We start from the raw sequence: 25,598 nt of genomic DNA, 5'->3' as shown, positions 1-25,598 counted from the left end.
GTTAATGATTCTTTTCACATAAAAATACAAGTTAGATAAAACCCTAGACTTCAGGAAACCACAGTTTATTCAGGAATGTCTGTACAGATAGGCTTGTAAGCCCAAAGGTTTGTGTATTTTTTTCCCCAGTGAACACCGGTTAGCCTAATAAAAGATATTACCTCTGTCTACATGCTTGGCCTCCCTCACTCACAGAATGAGAATTTTAATCCTGTGATGCGCAATTGGTAGCATTTTTACCTCACTCTCTGAATTATAAAAAAATAATAATAAAGAAACTGAACTTACCTGGAGCAGAGGAAGTATTCCTGTGCTTCAAACTACTGTTTGGAAAATGAAAAGAAGTGTATCTAGGAATCATAAGCTTGATGTTGCTCAGCATTACATAGTAAATAATTATTGTTCATGGCCAGGTAGGAACAATGAATCAGTTGAAGGGATATTCTTGAGGAAAAGGGAGGTGAGAAAAAGGAGCTTCCTCTTAAATGAAATCTGAGCAATATTTTCAGTATACAGTCACTTAAACAATATAATCTATATTTATGTTATATAGAGAGACATACCATACGCAGTCAAAAGTGCTTTAAAGTATTAGAGACCTTTTCTACAGTCTAAATAGGTGGTGGAGTGGAATAAATAAGTTGACTGTGTTCTTGTAAGATGGGGCTTATTTTCATACAATTAAATATGGCAAGTTATCCATTTCACCATTACATGGTACAGTACTCACACATCGTGGCTCTATTTTTATTATGACACTGATGTACTACGCTAGAGCAAGTGTATCTAGCCTATTAAGTATCAGTGCTGATAATTAAGATGTATTTTATTGCTTTTCTTCAGAACATTTTAAATAACTGTTTGGTAGAACAAATGACATCAAACGACAAACCATACAAATCAAGGCCAATAAGAGGATTTTTTTTTCCACCTGACATGAATTTCCTTCATAGAAAGTAGGATATAGTCTGGTGTTAACTCATGTATATTTTTCAGATTTCTGTGAGCCAGAATAGTTGCAAGGAATGTGGCATGAAACACAGGGCCCAAGAAAAACAATATAAAAAAGCCGAGACATGCATTAATTTGAACACTCTGAATAACACGTCTTTTAACTGCCCCGATTATGAATATGTACAATATGCTAGTGTTTATTTATCTTTTAAAATTCAAATGTATGTTAGTAAAATCATTGCATGTCGTATTTCCACACATTTTATTCACATAGCAGATCTAAAAATTATTTTACGAAGCATAAGATCATTTGACAGGTATAAAGGAACAGTTAAAACCAAAACAGTTGTTTGCTTTTAGGGTAAAAAGGGCATCGTTATGGTGAAAATAACTTTCTTCAAAGGAAAGGTCCCCAAAGGATTACTTTGAATAATTTTGGAAAAATGCTATGGTGATGTTTTCTTCTGCAGTTTCTTGTACCATACAGGTGCCTCTTTATTTGTCTGTAAAATAAAGAATGTTTTACTTGTGAGACAGTGAAAACCAAAAGAAAAACATGCAATCTACACTAAAGTCTCTTTCCTTTCTGTGTAGTTCACAGTGATAACTAAGTTTTTTGCTTAAATGCAAATAAATTAAAAACAAGACTATGCATTTAAGTTTATTATTACGACATAGCTGTATAAAAATATCCCTATTTCTAGGTTATAAAAAGCAGATTATACAGTAAGAAGGAAATGATTTGTTTTAAAATATCTATCACAATGAAAGCATGCACCAACTGTGCCATAAATAGGTTTCATTGGAAACAGCATCATCTGACTTTCCCATTTGAGAAGGGAATGGAACTTAGAAAAATGATCTTAGGTGTGCCATAACCGACTAATCATTGATGCAGAAATATAGTTCTTAAAAATTATAATTAAAAATAAAAGAATTCAGCCGTTTTCTGACAGCGTAGAAAGTATTTTAATCACAGAGAATTATCTGTGAGCAACTTTTCCTTGCCTTCATAATCCCATGGGCTACTGCTACACGGTCAGGATTGTGTAACATTCTTGTGGCAAATTCAGTGGTTGTTTGTATAGAGAAATAAAACTAAAGAAGTGAAGGTGGAACAAGGTAAGGACTATTCTGCTTTCAGCGTTGGGTGTAATCATCTCCTACGTTAGTGAGTACTGCCTCTTTTGTCCATTGTCCCTGAACTCATCCCTTTCTAGTTCTGTTTTCTGTCTGCTCTCTATTAATTCTTTCCTCTGGGACTTAACAACCATTCAATTTAAAAATCGACTTTATTCAGCTGGCCTTGTGGTGGGGGTTCTCATCACATTTTAATCTCCATCTTTCTCTCATTTTGAAGTTTCAGCTACACAAATAAATGTGCTCTATTTGTGCAAGCTTTTAAAATTCTAGAAATTGACCTAAATTGGCAGGATTTTGACAGGACAACTAACTTATTTCCACATCTAAGAAGAAACCCTGCCATCTGCCCATTTTCAGTTCCCTACTCCAAAGTCTGAAAAGACTAGAATTTTTCAAAGAGAAGCTGGTCACAATTTCTAAATGTAAAAGCATTTTTTCTAGATTACTACACCATTTCTATATCCCTAAATGAAACAGGACAGATTAAATGCTGAAACCCTGGATCATCTACACAACCTAACTGTTAGCTCACATTTTGTCTCTGTTTTGGATCACTGAATAGCTCCGTCAAAAACAAAGTTTGGGCAGTATGATTTATCACTACCGAAAGGATCGTGGATGAGACAACGCTGAGTATGCTTGTGTTTAGTCTCATAACACTATCCAAGCAAATTTTGAACCCCCAAAATCCCCAAATGCCCTCACATCATGTCCCAGAGCTGCAACCATTTCCTACATTTTGTATTAGAAAAACAGTATCTGAGGTGCTGCAATACAAACCTCGTATTGTTTAAGACAGTAAGTTTTAAAGTCTCCACCACAAAAAAAAAAAAAAAAAGAAAAGAAAAAAAGATTATGTAGACGTATATTTGGACCAAAGTAGCACATGTGCTATGCAGCGTGGATACAATCAATCTACCCTAGAGACAGGTAGCCTCAAGAAGTTTAAATAGGAGTCACGCTTTGTTTTGTGATTCAGCATTGCAACTTAATTGCTCTCTTAAATTTATCAATTCAGACACACTCATCGTCAGAAACTTCTAAACCATTTTCATGAAGCTTTCAAATACTAGAGGCACTAAATCTGAAGGAGGCCACTTGATTTAAATCCAAGTATTTACTTTCTAAAGGAACAAAACAGGGTTTTATAATATCAGGTATCCTTAGTAACAGAAGAGATATCAAAACTGGGCATGTATTTTTTATATATATATTTAGATATATACACAAATATTAATATACATAAATACACAAATACACCTATTTCCTCACTCCTGCTCCTCAATATACACATTATATATAAACTCATACATGATCAGGGTAGATTTAAAATTGTATACATAGTCTGTGGATCTCTTCCGCTATTACAATTTTGCTAACCACTCTTGATATTGTAATACTATAATGGCATTTAAAAAAACCCAACTAGTTTGCTGTGAACTTAAGATGCAGAAACTACCAAATAGCTAAATAACATCATAAACTGTAATTTATCTCCTCAGCATTGACCATTCCCATGAAGAGCTGTAAGTATTCAGCTGAATTAATTCTATATCTCCTTGAAGTACGACCTACATTTTTGCTTTTAAAAAGTGAGGAAAAAGATCAAAAAAGCTTATGGCACTTACTCTTGTCATAGTACTTACAAATAACGTTGGCTTAGGTGTAAATACATTTTCTTCTTCTTGCTCTGACAGCACTTTTACTAAAGGGTTTGATTTGTTTTTTGCAGTCGCACTTTTTACATCAATATGAGATGGAGGTAAATTTTGTTCATAGCGTTTACCATGTAGACTAATTAGAATCTGCTTCATTGTGGCTAGTTCCTATAAAACCACAAAAGAACAATACTAAGTTATTCAGTAAAATTGCATTTGAACCTATTAAATATTTATTTGTTAATAATAAATTTATATTCACCAAACTACACGTGTAAGTGGATCAGTAAATCTAACAAGCATGAACATATACTTGCCATAATTAATAAGATTACTACTTGGACACTAGTAAAAGTAAGAAAATAAACAGGATCTATGCAACTCAAATTTTGCTGTAAAAGAGAACATTTACTGTGTAATAAGGAACCCACCATCTCCTTTAACTTAAGCTTCCATTTAATTTAAAATTACAAATTCTTTTGGATTTGTTTTGTCAGGCCAAGGGAGTTTAGAAATCTAATTTGAATGTCTGTGACAAATTGTACTTTTGAGCGTTAAGTCTTGCACAGGAGTCTTATAAATAAATTACTAGAAACACAGATGTGTCTTTACATCCAGACCAGAAAAGAAAAATCAATGAAAAACCCTAAGAGGACCCACAGCAAAAATGGGATCAGAGTGCAAAAGGAATTTTGTGAAAAATGAAAGTTCCAACACGGGAAAAGAAAACCAAGAGTATATAGAAATGCAGACTTTTTTGGATGTTCTAATAATTTGCTTTGTAAAAAATTTGGATTAATTAAAAAAGTAACCTTTTCTTACTACTTAGCTGAAAAAAACAGATTATTCAAAAGGTACAGTACAGTGAGAAAGGAAAAAACATCATATTTTGTGACTTTAACCAGACATCTTCTTTTGGCATCTTGCATCACCTAGTGCCTAACATTCTCTCCCCTCACATGTAATGGATGTAATGACTATAAAATAAGTTACAGAATTTAAAGCATTATTTATTATTATCATTTATTGTACTATTATTATTCATAGCATTCGTTATTGCAAAACTAGAAGAGCAAGGTCAGTAGAAAAGCCTTTCAAAGTAAATTTTAAGGCAATTTTATATTTTTTCAACGGTTAGTGTTGTTGTTTGCTTGCTTTTTACAAATGCTGTTGTCTTCAATAAGCAATACTGTTAATGTATTAGCATTCTGTATAATTAACATTCTATCTTATCTCTCAACCAGAGCAGGGTAACTCATATTTATAGCTGAATGACAAACATTCATTATATCTTACCTATTTCTTAATACTTGGGAGAAAATGACATTGATGCACGTTCTATTTTCATTGCATTATTAGTAACGAGTTAAAAAAACCCTCAGCCTTTTAAAATATTCCTGCCATATACCTTCTCTCTGTCCACTGTTGCCTTTAATACGAGATACAAAGTCAAAAGAATCATGTTGTTGCCTTTAAATTGTCCCACATTAACTCAGTTACATGAATGGAGGTTACACTCCACAGCCCAGCTTTATCGAGTGTACAAATTGTTCTTGTATCTCAGTCATTTAATATTAACTATTTGCATAATTCAGCCATGTGTGGTGGCATGTTGAAACAGCATGACTGCAGAGCAGCTGTTTAAAAGGACTGCATAGTTGATGCCAACATGTTTTTCAAAGTTGTGAACTCTGCAAAGATGTTGCCAAAGCGACACATAGACAGAATTTCTTGATGAAAATAACTCAAGCAAGTATACAGCAAATAAATACACCATCACAGGAGATTAAATAGTACATAACCAATGTTTTGACATTAACAAGTGCTGTTCCTATACTTAAACTGCGTTATTCTGCTGACCAAATAGCTGCACGTTTGAACAAGGCAAAACCCAAAAACTGTCACGCAGATTTATTTCAGAAACAGAGTTGAAACCTGTATGTGTAGGGTCAAATTCTCTTGTGTCAAGATCCACTTGGCAGTCTAAGGTCTCCTCTACTTCACAGAATCTGTCCTGTACTTGACAGCCCTGTCTGTTTTCAGACTTGGAATAGGCTCCGGAGCGTCAGCTCTCAGGCGAGATTCCCCTGTGACAGGAGAATTCTCTAATGTGAAGCTATGGGAAGGAATGACGGGGAGTGGGGATGACAAATTGGCCCAAACCGAATAAATTATTTTGGCATCACAGCCAAATTTATCATGAGAATTTAGCTAAAATTGCCTTAATATTTGTTCTAAAATCCTTCCACATTTAGTGAGAAAGACCTCAGCAAACTTGGCAAAATAGCACAGGAAACGCTGAATCCAGTAGAATCATTGGTATGTGTACTGCTAAACAAGAAAAGGAAATTGGCCCAACACATTTGCAAGAGATTTGCTGTTTTCAACCAAGGAAATACTGAAAACAAAGTTCTGTCTTGAACTGCCATAATTTTACCCATCTGTTTAGATTTCTCTGCTGCCGAACACAATTCTCAGCTTCACTTTTAAATTATAAACAGAGTCATTAGCACTACCTGCTACTATGAGCATGCCACCATGATTCAATAATATTTTCCAATCCCCAAAATTGCCAAGTTGGTCTAGAAGGTTAGCAAGGAAAAAGCAGATTGCACTTAGCAGAAATATGTGAACTTGTTCCAGTGTGAACAGGACCTTGAGAAAAAAGGGGAGAGTAGGTATAGGGTTCAAAATGGAAGGGAAGAATCTTTTTTTGTAGAAGGCCATGTATGAGTTTCAGGATAGGCTATGTAAAGGAAGATGTGAAGAGAAATGGATGGTTAAATTTTTTATACATTTCTACTGTGTCAAGTCCACGGTCCTGTGTCCAGGCAGAGCTGTGTAAATTGTTTACATATGGTATTCACTTGTGTTACTCAGTGCACTGCAGAAACAGTGTTGCTAAAGCTCTGCATGTCCCAGTTTCTCCGTGGAGGTACTTGGTCCTTGCCACGCTGGCTCCTGGACGTATAAGCAAGCCACGCTATGCAAGCTGTGTGTAACTGTGCCGAGGCTGCCAGGTCTGAGGGGTTTGGCTTTGGAGAGCCAGACAGCCATCCTTCTCGGGAGGACTAGGAGTACTAACACCTCTGAGTGGATTCACCCAGCTCTTCTCCGCACTGGCTTCGCAGGTTTGGTCTCACTGTCCCAAACTTTGCAAAGACAAGCACCCCCTCCCGGCTTATACAATATTCTGTGGGATGTGGCAGCACAGATACATGGAAAACGATGCAGTTAACAAGAAAAGGTGGGTTAAGATGAAGTAAGATAAAAATTAAAGTACACAGATGGCACAAAACCACTGTTTATGTACAATGAGTGTCACCCACACAAACAAGTATCAGGGCTACCCCCTATGTTGAAAGTCTGTCCACAGAAACCTGATGAATTTTTGTTAAGGATGCTAACCTGCTCTGCCTACCAGCACAAATGCCAAAAAACAAAGTAATGAGCCATGTGACGCATTAAAAGGGATTTAACTCAAGCTTATAACACCTAAATTTATGTGTCTAAACTTAAGTATCTACACATGAGGTAAGAATCTAATTTTCCATTACAGACACTGTAGCTTGGAAAGTGATTCAGCTCCTTCAGAAGTGGACACTTACTGGTGTGTTGGCTGAAATAATTTTGTAACAACACTAGCCATATTGACTAGGTGGCTATTGACTATAAAGCAAAGTAAGATGCTTACCTCACTGCGACACCTCCATTTGGATATCTAAATTTAGTTGTAATAAGCTGAATCATTTCTCACCTCACTCACCTTATCATTTACTTTTCTCAGACTTCACCTAAAACAACTTTCATCCTCAATAGCCAATGTGCAATCATAATTCCCCTTGCACGTATTTGAAGTATCGAATTGCTGTGTTAGAAAGAACTGCATTTTTAGAACAGGAATTCACATCACAATTCGTCTTCTCATGTAACTTTTCCTAAACATACATAGGGTCACGCTTTAGAACAATCCAGCATCCTGTATTCCACTTTCTTATGCACATTTATTCACATTTAAAGTGAATCATCGAAACTTTTGCATACATAATCAGAAAATAGCTGGAATTCAAAATAAGTGGTTAGAATGAATGGACTGAGAACAATGGGAGCAATGTAGCAGGAGGTGAGGTGAGGTAAGGTAACATGTATTGCATTGTAAATAGTATCAGAAGAACTTGCTTGCTTATTTCCATTTATTTTTGGTACTGTGATATCCAACAACCTTAGTTAAAAATAGCAAATGCAATTTTGTGTGCCAATACACAAACAGAGAAGGAGATATTTAGGTACAGACAAAGGATAGGCACCAATCTTTTCCATGATTTTCATTAATTAAAATGTTTTCTGGTTTGTGATTTTTCCTGAATTCTACCATGTTGATTTATTAGGCTGAATGCCATCAGTGCTGTTGTTGTGGAACTCTTACAGTCTGCAAAAACTGCGTATCGTATTAAAATCATCAAGCTTTAAAACAGTGTTAAAGGAACCAAAGGAAAGAAGCGCCAATCCTTTTTAAAAGGTAAAGTAAAAAAAGCAGAATAGTTGCACGCTATCTGGTCATGTTACTTGTATTTCAGAAGAATATGAGATACTTATGACGATGTTTGATCTTGAAACAAGTAAAAATAAGTTTATTTATTATTATATAACTTATTATTATAAGTTTATGTAAAATTACTTTTGTCTGTTTATTATGGATAATTTAAATAGCTCCTAGAAAAATGGATCCGTTTGGGAATATGAAGGATAAAATTTGATTCCTTCAACTAGCAATGCAACTAGAAGACAGAGACGAGAAAATGCAAAAATAAGGCATACAGCAATATAAATGTATTTTGTTACAGACACTATAAGGGGTTCTCCATTAACATTGTTTCTGTTGTCCTTGATACATGCTCAAACATAAATGTACCAGAAAAGCATCTTACATTTTCCTCAGTACTACAAAAATTCAAAATTACTATAATATTAAATACTATAACAAAATCATAACTTAATCAAAAGAAAATTAAAAAGAATTGCCTGATGGAAATTGCCTATGGAAAATGACTGAGGCATAAAAAGGAATGCTGTTTTATCAAGTAAATAATTGATGAAGTATAGGAAAAAATTGCCTACATTAAGGACAATAGATATTTAGCAAGATAGTAATTCCATTTCTTTTCAGTGGATTGTCAACAAGTATAAATTATGTTTCTTACTGTCTCTGTCATGCAATTATAATCAAAGCAAGAAAGAATCCTCTCTGTGCACTCAAAAGCTTACTTAACATTATATATGTGTGTCTATAAATATAATAAATATGTAAATTTATACAAGCAGTTAAAATGATATATATTTATATATCATGCTCTGGAAGCAGATGCAAAATAACAGTCTCAAGAAAAAGCTTACAGGAATCAATTACATGAATGTCAGTTCTTATGTTCTTGTGGCAGGGATGTCTTGCACCTTCAAATAATCTCCATACAATGATCTTAAAAAGAAACTTTACACAGAGCAAACTGAACAGTTGGAAACGCTCAGTAGGAAGAGGCACCTACCTTTCTAGCCTGAAGATAATTCATTCTGATGGTAAATTTAATGTTTTTTCATATCACTAAAATCATCACAGAAGAACCCAATGGGTATCAGGTCCATCTGTCTCCTTCCTCTTGCAGTAAAGCCCATGGTTACTGCATTCAAATAAATACCCTCTAAAGCAAAAGTGACCCTAACAATAGCACGTACAGTTAACTGCACCTTTACCATGACAAATGGCATTCTCCTTTTAGCTTTACATATAGACTTCACGATTGCAAACTTCACCTTGGATTAGAACTCCATTTTGAAACAGAGAACTTGTATTGTGGAAGCTGAACAAGAAATTTCTGCCGTAGAAAATGTATCAGGTTCTTGCAGAACCACTGAATTTTGATGACTGTCAAGTGTTTCCAGAGAAGAAAACAGCATAAATTCACAGTAAAATAGAAACACAGGAAAGGTGCTAAAAACTATCATCCTTAAACAAGAAAACCAATTTCACTGGCAAAACTAGAAAAATTGGCTGAAGGAGGGATAAAAACAGAGGTTTGTCTGCCTCAAAGATGCTGATCAAAACTTAAGGTCTCTCAGAATTTGAGAGTCAAGCACTAAGACGATGATTTTAGATGTGTGTCCCCACCCCCAGTCTGTAAGTCTTCTGTACTGTTACGAGTAAAGCACGTATGTTCAGGACCTTCTTTGGATAGCTTGTATTCCTTGCTTTAACTGCCATATGGTCCCCATGTGGTTAAATTATAACTTAAAATAAAAATACGTATCCAGTCTGGAGAAATTTGAGAGGTTACAGCACTGTCTTTAGGTCCAAGAACAGTGGACTGTACAGCCACCCTTTCACAGAAGGGACCAGACAAAAAACCGCTTCACGAGAGACAGGGCGCTACACCTTGAGTCCAGAGACTGGACTCTTCTCAATGTGGGAGCCAAATAGCAGGTTTGAGTTTAGCAGTTTGGTGACTATTCTGACTATCATAACTTCTAAAATAACAACAACAATAAATACAATAGCTATAATAGACCATGCAAGTGAGGGAACACAGCTGTACTGTGATGAAAAACATGTTCGTGCTAAGTCAATGCAATCTGTCTTCACATGCACGTATCCTCCCGTTTAGGCAGCTATTGTGGCCTTCAAACAAGTCAGCACAGGGAAAAGCAGAGTTCAGAAAATGAGGTTATGGGTATGTTAAAGAGTCCTGATTTGAGAAACTTAAACCAGCATTTAAGAATGCTGTATCTATTTAGTAGTGTTTTGTAAAGAGTGTATTTCAGAAATGATTTCTCAGTCTCTCAAGAATGTCGAGATATGTTCATGTTCCTATCCAAATGTTCTTGGGAGGACTCAGAAAAAAATTTAATAATTTTATACTTCCTATAACTCCATCTTGAGAAAAAATGATCTCAATCTGGGAAAGGTAGGGCAGGGTGGTTCAGAAGGAACTGTCTTCACAGTTGTCTGTCTAAGGGTGTTCAGCAGGGTCAAGCTTGATGGGCATTTAAGGTGATGGCTGAGAAAATACTAAGGATATTGTCCTCCATGAAGTCTGTGCATTTTCTTACTTGGATCCTTCTTATATTCCTACCGTGATTTTCTGTGAAAGTAAAGCTGAGTCAAAATAAAGCTGTATCATTTAACAGCTGATACTAAGATGGAGAGAGATCTTTGTGAGAACTCTGGTTGCAGTACAGCTTTGGAACATGTGACTGGATACTTGGTTGGAGAGCCTCACATTGACCTTTAGATATCTTCAGTAATAATATTTAAACCTAGGCAAACAGCTTGTCTGATTCCTCTATATAGCTGTTAGTGAGAAATTCATAGCTTACAAACTCTTACAAGCACTTATTAAGTGGGCCTGCGTGAATCTCATGAGGTTCAACGAGGCCAAGTGAAGGGTCTTGCACTTGGGTCAGGGCAACCCTCGGTATCAATACAGGCTGGGGATGAAGGGATTGAGAGCAGCTCTGCGAAGAAGGACTGGGGGGTACTGGTGGATGAAAAGCTGGACATGAGCCAACAATGTACGCTCACAGCCCAGAAGGCCAACCATATCCTGGGCTGCATCAGAAGAAGCGTGGCCAGCAGGTCGAGGGAGGTGATTCTGCTCCTCTGCTCTGTTTTGGCGAGACCCCACCTGGAGTACTGTGTCCAGCTCTGGAGCCCTCAGCACAGGAAAGACATTGACCCATTGGACTGAGACCAGAGGAGGACTACAAAAATGATTAGAGGGATGGAACACCTCTCCTGTGAAGACAGGCTGAGAGAGTTGGGGTTGTTCAGCCTGGGGAAGAGAAGGCTTTGGGGAGACCTTACTGTGGTCTTTCAGTACTTAAAGGGGGCTTATAAGAAAGATGGGGACAAACTTTTTAGCAGGGCCTGCTGCAATACAACAAGGGATAATGTTTTTTAATTAAAAGAGGGTAGATATAGACTAGATATAAGGAAGAAATTTTTTACACTGAGGGTGGTGAAACACTGGCACAGGTTGCCCAGAGAGGTGGTAGATGTCCCATCCCTGGAAACATTCAAGGTCAGGTTGGATGGGGTACTCAGAAACATGGTCTAGTTGAAAATATCGCTGCTTATTGCAGGGGGGTTGGACTAGATGACCTTTAACGGTCCCCTCCAACCCAAACTATTCTCTGATTCTACAATTAATTTTACTGATTTTAGATGAGGATATGGCAAATCACACCATAATAGTGCTTGTTTTTCTTTTCTGACTACAAATTCCTAGACGATTTTCAAATGTAGACATCTACACAACAGATTTTTAAAATTAGGCAAGCTCATTGTCTGCTTCTTTGTCACTTGACTTGACAAATGACTTTTCAGATCATCGTTAAACTGGTAATACTCTTTAATATCATTGGAGTTCACCAGTTAAAATGGAGGTAAACGAACAGAGCCTTCTGTACAGCTTCCTGGCAGAGAATATCAAGCCACTGACATATTTCTGGAGAACAACAGACCAGAGGACTGAAATATAACCTCATTCCACCTTTCAACATATGCAATGACTTGCACTTGGAAGAAAAAGTCTGAGCATGGGACTCTAACTTCGGAGTGTACTTAGAGAAAGGAGACATATATGTGTCATTATCAAGGACTGAGATTCTCAAGCAAAAGTAGTACCTTGAATGTCTCCTCTTTAGAAGTACTGACAATTCACACAAAGAATTATTTTAGAACTGTTCTTCACGGGTTTTATTTCTGCCGAACAGCTAGAGACACAGTGCAGAAGGGCTCTAGCCTATAACCTGGAATGAACTATTTGTCTCCCTTGTTTGTCTGATAGCGGAAAAAAGACAAACACTATTAGCACAGAATTAACACCGTACATTAATATTAATGATGACCAAGTGCGAAATAGTAGAAAGACACTACAGAAGCTCTGTTTTGACATGACAGCAAAATGAAGCAACTGGTAAGTCAGTCCATTTCACTATTTATGACTGTAGATGGATAGGATGCAGTGGCACGAATGGTGCAAATTCAGCTTCAGTGGAATGCTCTGGGCTTGTGCTTATCAGGAGTAGAACCTACATGCATAACAGAGCTCAAAGAAGATTTTAACAATGACCTATGCAATTAAGAAAACATCACAAGTCATGGTTTAATCCTTCATGTAATGCAGAGTGTATTTGACGTAGTTGCATCGTAAACTGCAGTTGTACTGGAAATATCAGAAGTCAGCAAGAATTCTGGTATGAGGTTTGCACATATGGTCATCTTCGGCACACGGATACACATTGTAAAGCTGGAAACTGGAAGACAGTATGAAATGTCCTGATCAAACAAATGAACCTGATAACTGGGTGGTGGAAAGACGCCAGACCATATGCAGGATGTTGACAGCTTCTCTGCACTACACTTAATTCGGGAGTTCTCTCTATCCTAGTGCATATACAACCTTAAAACGAACTGACGGATCTGTGACTGTATGGATCTACAAACTACTTCCAGTTTTATAAGGTGAATGCGTTAGAACTGCGACAGCAATAAAATGGCCCAGTTGTTGCAGTGAACAGATTCTGTCTTTTTAGAGACATAAAAACCTCTGCCTATTTCAGCTGTATCTTGAATTTCCTTCTTAACAGTTAAACCTTCCTAACTTCTTAAGATAAATAGGAAATAATTTGCCTCAGAATTCAGAACTTGCATGTCAAATTCTGACTTTTTTTTTTCACTTTTTGTATTGAAGATCGGAAATATATTTGCAATTTTAAAAAATATTTGGGGGTTTAGTCCTGGTTAATCTGAGCCATTGTGACATTCATTTACTCAAATTCAAGTTTAATAAAAAGTATGCTTTTTTTGAGTAAGTTCTACTTACAGGAAAGAGATGCTAGAAATGCTAATATGTCAGAACAGCTTTATTTGCATAAATGATTATGTAGAAGTTCCTATATTTTCTGAGAGGGTAACATTTTAGTTTGATTCTCCCTGTCTTTGGTATTCCCTACAGAGTATTTAAATTCACTTTCCACTTGGTAGTATTCAAATGCTACCACAAAGTAAATGAAAGTAAAAATTTTACACAGCTGGGTAAGCAGCAGAATGTGATGGAAATACTCACAGCCAATACAAGAAAAACTGATATAATAAAAAATTGGTTAAATGCTCAAAAAAATCTGAACAATTTCAGATTGTTCAACAGCCAACAATCTGTTGTTTAAATGTTTATCACTTTAACTGATTCTGGCTCTCTCAAAAATATATAATTTGAAATACACATGCCAATTCCATCCCATGTTCCATAAATAAGTTGCATTTTGTCTATGAAACTTTCTATTAAAAAAAAAAAAAGGTATTTGTATTTGACTTCTATTAATTGATATTACTAAACCCTGTGTTATTATCATGGTTTCTAAGATTCTGTAAAAAAAAAAATAAAAATTTTGAGTACAGATCACCATTTAGTACACAATTATTTATTGTATGCCACTGTGGATGGAAAAATAATTCTTTAAAGAATATATATGAAAACTATTCTGAATAATACAGCTCCAAGAAAAGAATGAATGTACTCAGCTGTTAAGTCCTTCCTCTTCCTAAATTCAGTACTATTTGGAATTCAAGTTTTAGTAAAGCTTGACAGCATCAGAATAGATAACAAAAAGGAGAAATACTGCTTAGGAGCATATTTTCCCTTGTAAAAAATGAACCAGAAACTTCTCTACGCTCATTTAGCAATGTAAATGTCACTTTGTTTCTCCAAGCTTTAAGCTGAGAATAGCTCCAGGGCTTACTTGTGATGCAGAAATGTCCCTGTAATCTACTTAGAAAACACGCAGAACATTAATAGAAACTAGAATCTTGGAACATAAACGTAGCATAAGAAAAATGATAATTACTCTGTGGCTTAACATTTAAAAAGAGAGCTAAGCATTGTACATCAGCACTTTTTTTATATAAAACAAGTTGCAGCACATAGATGAGCAGGAAGTCATTCACTTTAGAAACACAAATAATTTTGACATTATCATGTACAATCTTTTACACAGAAAAGAGGGGAAAGAGGCAGAGCCTCAAGATTGTTTGAAGGCACCTGTTACCAATCACTTCTTTTCAGTCGTGTCTTCCCAACCCCTGCAGATACCCCTTCCTTCCCCTCTCTCCCAACAAAGCACTTTTCTCCTTTTATCCACTAAGCTTCCATCTCTGATTAAACACGTACTGCCCTCCCACTTCTGCCTCCAAAGCTTTTTATGAGCCTCTGAACTTCTCTCTACCTCTGTTTTTTGCAGATGGCAGCTGTTGCTACTCTCCGGGTTCCTAAATCCAACACATTGGCTTGCTGTCCTAGGTTACTTCTTGTCAGTCTTCTTCAGCATAACTTAATTACAGCTAAGGATAGTATTAGCCATACTTTAAAGTATGACTAATAACGAAATGCTGAACACTCATCTGGAATCCTCAAGGTCGTTGCTGAGATGGAATGAAACTGAGGGAGTAAAAAGTTTAGCAGTGAGGGGCATTCCCCAAGGGGAATACAAAAGTAAGAAAGACAAACATGAGAATACAGGAGTAACTGGTTACAGTATGGTAGAACAGAAATACTTTAGGAAACCTTGATTCTCCTCAAAAGAGGAAAAGAAGAATAAAATCACCTGTATTTTCTTTCACTTTTGTAGGCAAGATAATGGGATAACTATTCAGAAGTAACAGGGTTTCGTGCAGGATACTGGCATGAGATGAATATTTGCAAGCATAGAGACTACTAAATTCTTAGACTCTGGAAACATTAACATTTTGGAACAATGTCATGGAATTACAAACAGTTCTGATAATTCACGTGGCCATGTTTAACGTCCAACATTCATCTAGATTTATATAAATCTTTGGGAACCTTAGCTTGATCTTTTATAGAAGCTCTCTGAAAAACTCTTAAAGCCATTAACAAACTATGCATGTCCTAATAGGACTAATTAGTAGCTGTTCCTCCTGCTTGATCATGTGGACTTTCTCCAATCTTACACATGCTCGGAAAATGTATTTGGCAACCATTTATTAAAAAGGAATAAAACTCAGATTTTCTACATTTTAAAGATAATGAAATAACTATTTTCTGTTCTTAACTTCACCTTTCTCTCTCATGTCTTCTGTCTTTTTTCTCTATTCTTACTTACTACCTACACAATGCTGCCTTATGTTTATCACCTTTTTTTGCACCCCATCAGATCCTCTGTTTGCTTGGACAAAACAAGTTATGCTTTTAATCTCACTCATGTAAGAGCTCCAGCCTGCTGTGATTTTTTTTTTATTTTTCGGCTAGAGGAAAGAACTTTTTAAGAAGACTTTTTTTAAAGAACTAGCTGAAAATAAAGAATACTAGAATTCTGCAAAAGTAGCCAACGATAGCATCACGCAATCTAGATGTATCAGGACTGCTGAGCAGAAGAGTGCCAGCAGAGCTGGGGCACTGAACCCTGCCAACCTATACGGCATAAGCATTACCTTGCTCCCTGGCTCTGTTCTGGATGATTTCAACTAGCTGTCACCTAGATACGGTTCTAGGCACAGTTCGTTCCTCGGACTGCTCTCAAAAAGAAGGATGGGTGAAGCTGAACGAGATTTGTCTCCTTCGCTTCTGCATAGTTTCCCAATGCTCTCCCAGCTGGCTTTGCATACTCAAGCATGTCACATGCCTTCAAGTCATATTCAAACCTTACCTGATTTCGGATACTTTGGATTAAAACATAAAAATCCAACAGAAGTGACAGCTCAGTGTTAGTGCAACAGAACCATCACATGGGCCTAGAGGAGATTGTTGTGGACACGGCTAGCCTGGTCTGGAGCACAATAGCCGCAAGGGTTATGGTACCAATCTGGCTGTGCCACTAAGTTCCAAGAACAGGAAAAAGTCCCTGGCCTTTAATAGGACACATATGACTTCTAAAATAAAGACCCAAACTAAGAACCATTATTCCAAAGTCTGCATGTAAAAATACAGGTGCATGCATATCGATTATGAAAACAAAATATAAAATATCCATTCTACAGTTCAAATAAGAAAAAAAAAAATCACCAAATTTCATTTTTAAGGACTCGCAGGACTTCGGAAAATGGCCATTTTCAGGAGATGCAGATTAAAAAAATGAATGTAAATTCTCAGAACGATACAAAGTGAAAACATGATTTGTTTGTGAAACTACTGCCAAATTACAATCAGGTCATAGATAAGATGACAGAGAATATAGTTAATTTGTGTCTAGTTAGGAAAAATAAACACTAAGGAGATTTTTTTTTTCAGGCTTTTGAACTGAAACGTGTAAGGAAAGAAGAATGGCAGTGATTAAGATATTGTATTAGGACATATGAACTCTTAACCTCTACCACAAACTCTGGGGAGTTTTGGGCAAACCACCATTTCTTTCACTGCGGTTGTTGCTTCTGCAAAGCAGGGTTAATGATACTTTACTGCTTTAAATTGTGAGGATAATATTTGTGAGATGTTCAGTTACTGTGGTGAAAGCCAAATAACGAGTTACAAACGAGTTTTGACATATTGTTAAGAAAACCTGAAAACCTGGAAAAGGAGAAGAGATGTATGGTAGTGAAAGAAAAACAGTTGTACTCGTAAATGGTGAGTTATACATCGGATTTGGAAAGCTTTTGACCTGCCAATTGGAAAATAAGTTCAACATAACAGTCACTTAGGCAATTAACATGCTGATATTAACATGGTAGGCTATTCTCAGCAGAACAGCTCAGTAAGAATTTTTTATACTTCAATATGTTTTAAAAACAATGGGAGCTTGCAATGGCTAACCTAAGTAAATTTTAACCCAGCCTAGTCAAGATTCATACCAATTCAGGTACACATATTTAGACAGATTTATCACTCAATTCAATTAGAGCGACACAAAAATTTACTGACATAAGCTCACCTGATTCAAGTAAACAAACAGCAATCAAACTACATGTGTTTGTATCCATTTAACTGACTGATATCAAATAGGTTTATTTAAACTACTACTACTACACGTTTTCTGCTTTGTCCCATAGCAGATAGCCACAGCCTGGTTTCTGGTTGCTAACTGCACCCGAAGAGCTTTGGCGCAGCAACACATGAATGTGTCAATAAGGCAAGTGACTAGTTCAGCCAGTTTACATTCTATCACTTGTATGCACAGCTGCTAATGTACCACAAGCGCACAGATGTGTAAAGGAGATTAAATATCAGCAGGTTTTCACATCTTTTTAACCAGTATCTAATAGTCATGCGCTGATAACTAATCACGTCTGCATAAGCAATTGCTTTAGAGGAAATTAATGAGAATTATAAACAGCTGTCATTTGCACCATTTATGTCATAAATTTTACCCTTTTGTTTCTTACTACAGTAGTTTCACAATATCAGTTTTACTTTTATAGATTAAAATTTACTGTATTGCCAGGGTGCATTGCACACAGGTGATTTCAAGCAGTTTAAAAAAGGTAGCATAAATTAAGTTAACTCCCTTATATTCATATAAAGTGAAACTGATCTTAGCACTTAGAGGAATACCGATTTAAAGCCTTCCATTTGTGTTTCTTACAACACTATATCATTTTTGTTTCTTTTCATGCCTCCTGGTGTACTTCTATTTAAAACATAAAAAGAACCCTTCCGTTTGTTATACTTGCTCTGTTCCCTCCCAAAACAACTTATTATGAACTCTACAATAAAAATATAAATAACAGTTTTTTAATTTTCAAGATTTTAGTCATTAGCTTCTACGCTCTGCACTTTGAATCAGAAAAGCTAAAATAAATAAGATTTAATTTTGCATTTTATTGGTTTTCTTCACTATGATATGTCTGCACCTTAAATATCTGAAGAAATAGTAAAATGCCATACATCAAAGCATAGCAAATTTATAACCTCTTAAATGTAACCTCAGAAAATGATTGCTAAAACTTCTTGCCAAACATCTGAGTGCTGACAGACTGCCCTTCCAAGTTTTCATCTGAAGTCTGCAAGCCAATGGATAAAGTCTAAAATTGCACCTCTGATGTTCCAAAACACTAACAACTGCATCAAGCATGAAAGGCAATGGAAGGGCCAAGATCACAGAGCTCACGGTAAATATTTCTTTTAGTCAAAGGCTGACTGTTGGAAGGAAAAAGAAAACCACCAGAAACAGATAAAAGGAATCATGGATCAAGAGCTCCGGCTGAAAAGATGTAGTGGATTCATCCCAGTTAACTTTAGCACTTAACAGGAATCTGCACTTTGGTGCCTTTAAGTGATAGATTCCCATTATATGCACAAAAGGATGACGTTTGGATGCAGATACAGGATGGCACAGAAGCTAGTGTGCAATACTCCACAGTTTTGGACACAAAATGCCCTCATTTTCCCAAGTAAGTAATATTGACATATAAAAATTTTTACTTGTGCTTTTCCTTGCTGGAACGTTTCCAAAGGCAATTCAAACTGCTAACCTAACAGAAAGCAATTCACTTTTGTGAATTTCACTTTTTTTTGGTCAGGTTAGGTTTCCGTTTAATGACCTGAATGGTCCCAGTGCAGCATTAGAGCAGGAGGAGGAGAGAGAAGGAGAATTGCGAGCAAAGAGGTAAAGTTATAGCTATTGGGTCAACTTGGACATAATGTATAATTTAATCTTGATTTATGCTTTGATGGAACGTGCTTCTTACTCATGCTCCCCTGACTATACAAAGACACGAGGGCAACAAGGGTCCACATTTGGGGGTAAAAGGTAAGTGCTGAAGTCAGTGTGGGAAGAATCAAGACCACAAGTCTTTCTTTTTGTATGTTAAAGATATAGGGTCAAAAGTGTAAAGTTCAGCTAATTAAAAAGAGAACACGGACTACAAATAATAATGCAAAAAAAATCTGGATTTGAAATATCCTTTTTTAAAAAAACAAACACTGTTTACTAGAAGATTATTAACAGGAGACCCCATTGTTCCTCCAAACAATGTTTTAGGCTCTTCTGATGGATCTGGAAAAACAATTAAAAACCCTATTGGTTATCTAGACAACACATATAAAATTTCTTAGCCTGAAATCAGATGAAAAATTTGGCTGTACTAACTGTACTTGCTATCATGCATAGAGAGGTTTACAAATGGCATCACAATACCGCGTACCCCAGTCCCTTCTGACAGCTCAAAGAGGGCAGCAGCATTGTGAAGGCTTTATTATGAACCTCTAAGAACGTAATCTCAGCATGAGCCTGGATACCGATCATTCATGATAACGCCATTGAACTCCCTGTCAAATAGTGAAGTCTGCATTTATCCACATGAAGATAAGAAATTTCACCGTACCAGTTGATTCTGAATGATCTAAATGAGAAGCTAGATTGAAAAGTTTTCCACGTTTATTTACTAATTAATTCAGAAAAAAATGAAACAGAAGGTCAAGAAACGATCAAGAATTTTGGCCAAGAATATAGTCTAAAGAAAATAAAACTTCTATTTTTTTCCTGTATGGCCGCACCCAACCTTTTTAGAATATGTATAGTCAAATGACCAAATTTCACTTCAATTTCCCACAGCAAAATTTAATAATCATCATCAAATTAGGCTAGTCTACATAATTTGAAATACTGAACTATTTTATTACATGAATATCGAGTGTCATTTTTTTTCCTGTAATAAAAGAGCTCACGTAAGAGCCCTATATGAATTCTTCCAAGATTAAGAATTTAATATTTGACTTCTTTATTCCAAAATTAAAATACATGAAAAGGGAAGAAAGATTAAGCATGAATATATTTTTTTTATTTAAAAAGTGTGTAAAATGCTGTAATTATCTCCAAAGCAAGCATTATGAATCCAGCTGATATCACAAGCAGATAAAAATAAAAACCCCAACGCCTCAAACTCTAACGTTTCATTAAAAACAGATAATACAGCCTGAGACCACACAGGCTGGAACACCTTAAGTCAAAACAGTATAGTCACTGAAACATGTCGCTGTAAGACAGCATTAACATTTTTTTGGCATTTTGCTTGTACTTTTAACATACCTAAACTTCAATTTATGTTAACTATGAATATCTTGGATTTATCTATTGAAGAATTCCAATGTTTTTACTTGCAAACACGAGGGCAAGAAGGTAATTCCTAACAAGACATGACAGTTTAGTATGTGCAATGACTAAACAAGACTGATATTAATCATAGTACCTGATAGCGTGTACAGAACATATAAAACCATAATTCATATTTTTTTCAAATTGCATATATCCGTCTTACGGATTGCATGTTACTTTTATTTCAAAACACATACCTCATCTAAATGAAGTCAAGTCTTTATTAGCCCAAGATTAGAAAATTTAAATGCCTTTTTCTATTAGCAGGGATATTTACTGTGAAATTGTGATGTTCTGCATATTTAATTTTTTTATTAAGATGGCAAAAAAAAAAATGTAGTTGAAGACTAATTCACTGTAGACTAAGTTGCCCTAACCTGTAGAAAGATTTCAACACATGAGATAATTTCCTTTAGAGAAATTCATAAACTGTGAAACTACTGGAAGAGGTCTGCATTAAAAGGAAAAAATAAAAGGCTGCATTAGAAATCAACAGAAATGACAAAAGTTAAACATACACACACACACATTGTTATTTTCACACATTTTCCTAAAACAACTCCAGCTTATTTTTTATTTCTTAGGGCTTTTTTGTTCCTTGTACTGACAGTTAATAATTTTCTTTCCCTGAACATGCAACTTCTAATGTTTCTTTTTCAGTATTTATATCCTTTTTTGCATAGGTGACTTGAAAAAAAACATTATTGTTGTTAGGTAAAACAATATGACTGATACAGTCTATTTTTAAAAGATATAAAAAGAAATTTGACAAAACGGTAATAATTTAGGAAATATTTGCTCAATTTCTTAACACCTAGGGTATGAGGAATATTCAAGATGGAGTCTGTTTCAGATTCAAGTATCTATCTACTTTCTTTTTTCTAAAGTCTGCCTCACGCGGCTTTGCTTGCATTGTTGGCCACAGTCTGGAAGTTTTAAGCCGTGAAATGACACAAAGAAACAAACTGCTGCGTATCAGGAATAGTTTATGGGGTAGTCATAGAGGCTAAAGTTGTTTGGATGTAAACAATGTCACATAGCTTTGCAGTAGAAACATTATAGTTTTCTTACAAAACATTGTTAAATTTTGGCTTTATTTATCACTTTCTACTGATTGTAATCAGCTGCAATGCGCGTTGGTTGGAATGACAGTACTAAAACTAGGCGTCCAAGGTGTAACTACAGACTACTTGGGAGCAGCACTACTTGGGAGAGAAGGAGTAGGAACAGGAAATTTTGAAAGAAAGTAATTTGAAATTAGCTTGCCAAAGGCCTGTCACATTAGAAATTCAGAAAATTCACTACGTTTATACAATTTAGTCATGTTTCCTCAGAGTATTCTTCATATCATTAATACAATGATATGATAATGCAGTAATATAATCAGGCTTATAAATTATCTAGAAATCCTTTAAGTGTTTTTCATTACATTAATAGAGTCCAGTGGGTTTCATATAAACAAAAAAAAAAAAATCACCATTAAAAAAGAAAAAAGCAAAACCAAATATAACCCAAACTAAACATTTGCCTTAGTCTCAGTCTTGAATTTGAAATTTAAATACACAATGTGGATACAGACATCAGAAATAAGAGCTACCAAATTACCACTTCTGGTGCACCTACAGATGATCCTGCCAGGTCAATGACACCTGCAGGTTACTATAGGGGAGCACGTTCAATTACTCTCTTCTGTAATTAGACTATTTCAATCTCCATGCATAGAGCTTCACAAGCACTACAATCAATTCAGAGCATTAAATGCAAAAACTGCTCTAGGAGGAAACTGCATCAGACAAACATGCAGTGTGATTCAGCATAGGAAGTAAACAACTTGTTTTCTTTTTAGTTTTATTTAAGGTGATTGTTTCGTATTTGACATCTGCACTCAGGAACAGAATTAGCACAGTTTTCACTTAAATTGAGGCCCACTTAGACTCAGCTGTGAGTGAAATTGTTTTGCTTCAGTTCTAACAAAAAAAGGGTTCGTAACTGGTCAGCAGAGACAAACTGGTTTGACCAATTCACAACATGGGGTTTGGTCTACTGATGGAATAGCAAGAAGAAGAGATGCAGAAGAACAGTTTTGGAGGTGGAGTGAGAGGACTTCAAGAGGTGCTTGAATAGTCAGTTTTCTACAGGAATAAAGGTTTTAGAATGAGTGATGATGCAATGTCGGACTGGATAATTTAGGGGAGTTGCAGATTCCTTGAAAGCAATCTGCCCATCTCCTCTCTTCCCAGTCAGAGAACAGAAAGGTTTTTTTTCAGAGAACTATTGATATAATGACTCTTATGATGATTTTTCTAAACAGGTAACTGGCTATTTAGGTCCCGTCACTGTGTATATATAACTTGCGTTGTTTTTCCTCACATTCATAATTTTTTATTCACTAACGTTGTATTTTCTTTGCAAACCCTTGCCAAACCACTCAGCAACTCTGGAAGATCATTTAAGAGCTGCTCATGCTTAGCTTTTGGTTTTATATTTTCAGTATTCTGTTGCTTCAGCAAATTTTCCATATTACTACTCACCCTTTTTCAGATCATTTGTGTATGGGCTCCTTTGGTAAACTTCATTTATTTCTATCCTTTCTTTCAAACATTTAATCTGCGGAAAGATTTTCACTCGTACTCCATGACATGTTAGTCTCTTAAGATTGTCTACCGAGAAATCTTGACAAAAGCTTTTTAGGTATCCCCATATAGCAGATTTATGTCTAAATGGCAAAAGTTTGCATACTTTTAGATCTGAGAATGTACTCCAGAAGCACCCTTGCTTGGAGGAAACTCAGATGAGTACATAGAGAAGTACCCAAACTCTTGTCTGGATGAAATCTGTGTGAATACCTCCTGTTTACTCTTCCAAAATCCTATTTTAGAATTGAAAAGAATCTCAGATGTGTGTACTGGAAACGAATTGTGCCATGCTTTGTCCAGGTTTTTGGTCTCAGTGACTGGGGAGCAAGGAGAGATCCTGGCGCATACTGTGGCACATTGCAGGCCTTGCAGGTTACGTGTGTAGCGACTTCATCACCTTTATCTAAATACTTGTTAAATGCTTGAAAACGTTAAACAGTTTGCTGGGCATGTCTGTTGTATGCATAAGAAAAGAAAGAACAGTGAGTCTAAGTCAACAGAGAGAATTTAGCAACTGAGAGTACACCTGAAAGCCTCCTGGGTGCCCAACAAACACAATCACCCGTGTTTCCGAAAACTACACAGACAAAAAACCCCAACAAATCAAACCCAAGTAAACCGATTTTTTTCCCCATCGTTGAAGGCCGAGAAGACAAAAAATGCACTTATGGTAGTAATGCTAAAACAGGAAGATTACCTCACGGTGATTTAGAAGTCTCTCCAGATCTGCTGCCATTTGATTCTTGACACGCAGCAAAGCTGTCTTTTCTTTATTTAAAAGACTGGTAGAAAGAGGATAGGAAATGCAGTAATAACAACAGATAATCTCTTTTAATCTTGTATTCTGGCTGAAACATGCATTTTTCTAAAGCTAAATACTGGCAACAATGAAAATGTGCTCAAGTAATTGTATCAAATGATTCTTCACTGTGTTCAAGCGCTGGAATTTTTATAAATGAGCTGGAATGGACTGATACATAAAAATCTTATTTTAGTCAAACAAAAACTATTCAAAATCTTCATAAAATATGGGGGGGGGTTTGATTCTCTGAAGGGTACTTTAAATTATCAGAATTTTCTATTATTATCTCTTGGTTTCTTCTAGGCAAAATGAACTCATTTTACAAGCAAAGTAAGGCTCCTAATATCTACACTTCGATGTCAAAATGTGTATTTCTTTGTTGTATGCATCAGCACACGCTGTTCTCTCAGTATCACCTCTTTTGATACTACCGTATTTAGAAAACAAGAAATACAAGGAAGAAAAACATCCAGCTCCCCCTTTTAGCTGTGTAATTTCTGCAGAAATTGCAAATGATTTTTTGCCATTTTTATTTCATATTTCAGGAGAATGCATAGGATCAAATTTGTCTTGTGAACCAAGTATGAAAACTGTTTTAGCACGAAGGCATGCTTTTATAGCACAATGTCAAGTTTAACTTCAATTGTTCTTCATTTTCTTAGTTACAGAAATGTTTTCTCAGTTATAGAATATGGACATTTGAAATGTTTAACTTACACATTCTGATTCTAGGCAGCAATTTTAATATAATTAAATGTATTTTCATATTTAGTCCCAACATCAGTTTCCAACAATAAACTTCAGGCTAACGCATACATAAATGCCACTATATAATCTAGTTTATTAAAATAGCCACAGAGATTTCCTTGGAAGACAAATGTTACATATGCTATTATCATGACTTAAGTAAATAGGCTATACAATATAAACTATAACATAAATTAACAACTATGCAAAATGCAGTTCTGCATATGGAGTGCAAATATGTAGTCCTGAATACAGGTCAGGAGTTCAAAAGCAAATATATTAAAATTTTATAAATGGAAGGGAGCAATTACGCACGTTGCAAACACATTATTTAATATTCCCAGAATTTAATCCAGAAATGATCAACAAAATAAATCAACCTTTTCTTTATTTGGTTGTGTATCATCCGCTTGTTTCAAATAAGCAACGTCATCCTTTGCCCCAGAGATTTTCTGGCAGTTCCTTGCAAGCTCAGTACTGTAAATTATGACTGTCAATTCCTTCTAGGCATTCATTAATTCTCAGAAAAATTGTATGCTTTGGCCAAATTGCTTAGTTGTC

General features: G+C 35.8%; 1 protein-coding gene across 5 annotated transcripts in view; it reads right to left on the bottom strand.

Annotated features, from left to right (window-relative positions):
• Positions 1 to 799: 799 nt before the first annotated feature.
• PIBF1 (progesterone immunomodulatory binding factor 1) overlaps positions 800 to 25,598 on the bottom strand; it is a 125,209-nt gene continuing 100,410 nt past the window's right edge. For 4 of the 5 annotated variants that reach the window (XM_063335490.1, XM_063335479.1, XM_063335501.1 and 1 more), the window contains 3 exons: positions 24,186 to 24,270; positions 3,744 to 3,923; positions 800 to 1,457 (listed from right to left, as the gene is read on the bottom strand). In XM_063335490.1, the coding sequence (XP_063191560.1) occupies positions 1,401 to 1,457; positions 3,744 to 3,923; positions 24,186 to 24,270 (322 nt within the window). In that variant the 3' untranslated portion in view covers positions 800 to 1,400. Of the gene's footprint in view, positions 1,458 to 3,743; positions 3,924 to 24,185; positions 24,271 to 25,598 lie in introns of those variants that run through there. The other variant, XM_063335511.1, reaches the window with a different exon arrangement.

This window comes from Chroicocephalus ridibundus, chromosome 1, assembly GCF_963924245.1.
Source record: "Chroicocephalus ridibundus chromosome 1, bChrRid1.1, whole genome shotgun sequence".
NCBI classification, from domain to species: domain Eukaryota; kingdom Metazoa; phylum Chordata; class Aves; order Charadriiformes; family Laridae; genus Chroicocephalus; species Chroicocephalus ridibundus.
Note: the sequence above shows the minus strand (reverse complement) of the source record. Positions and strands in the feature narration are given on the sequence as shown.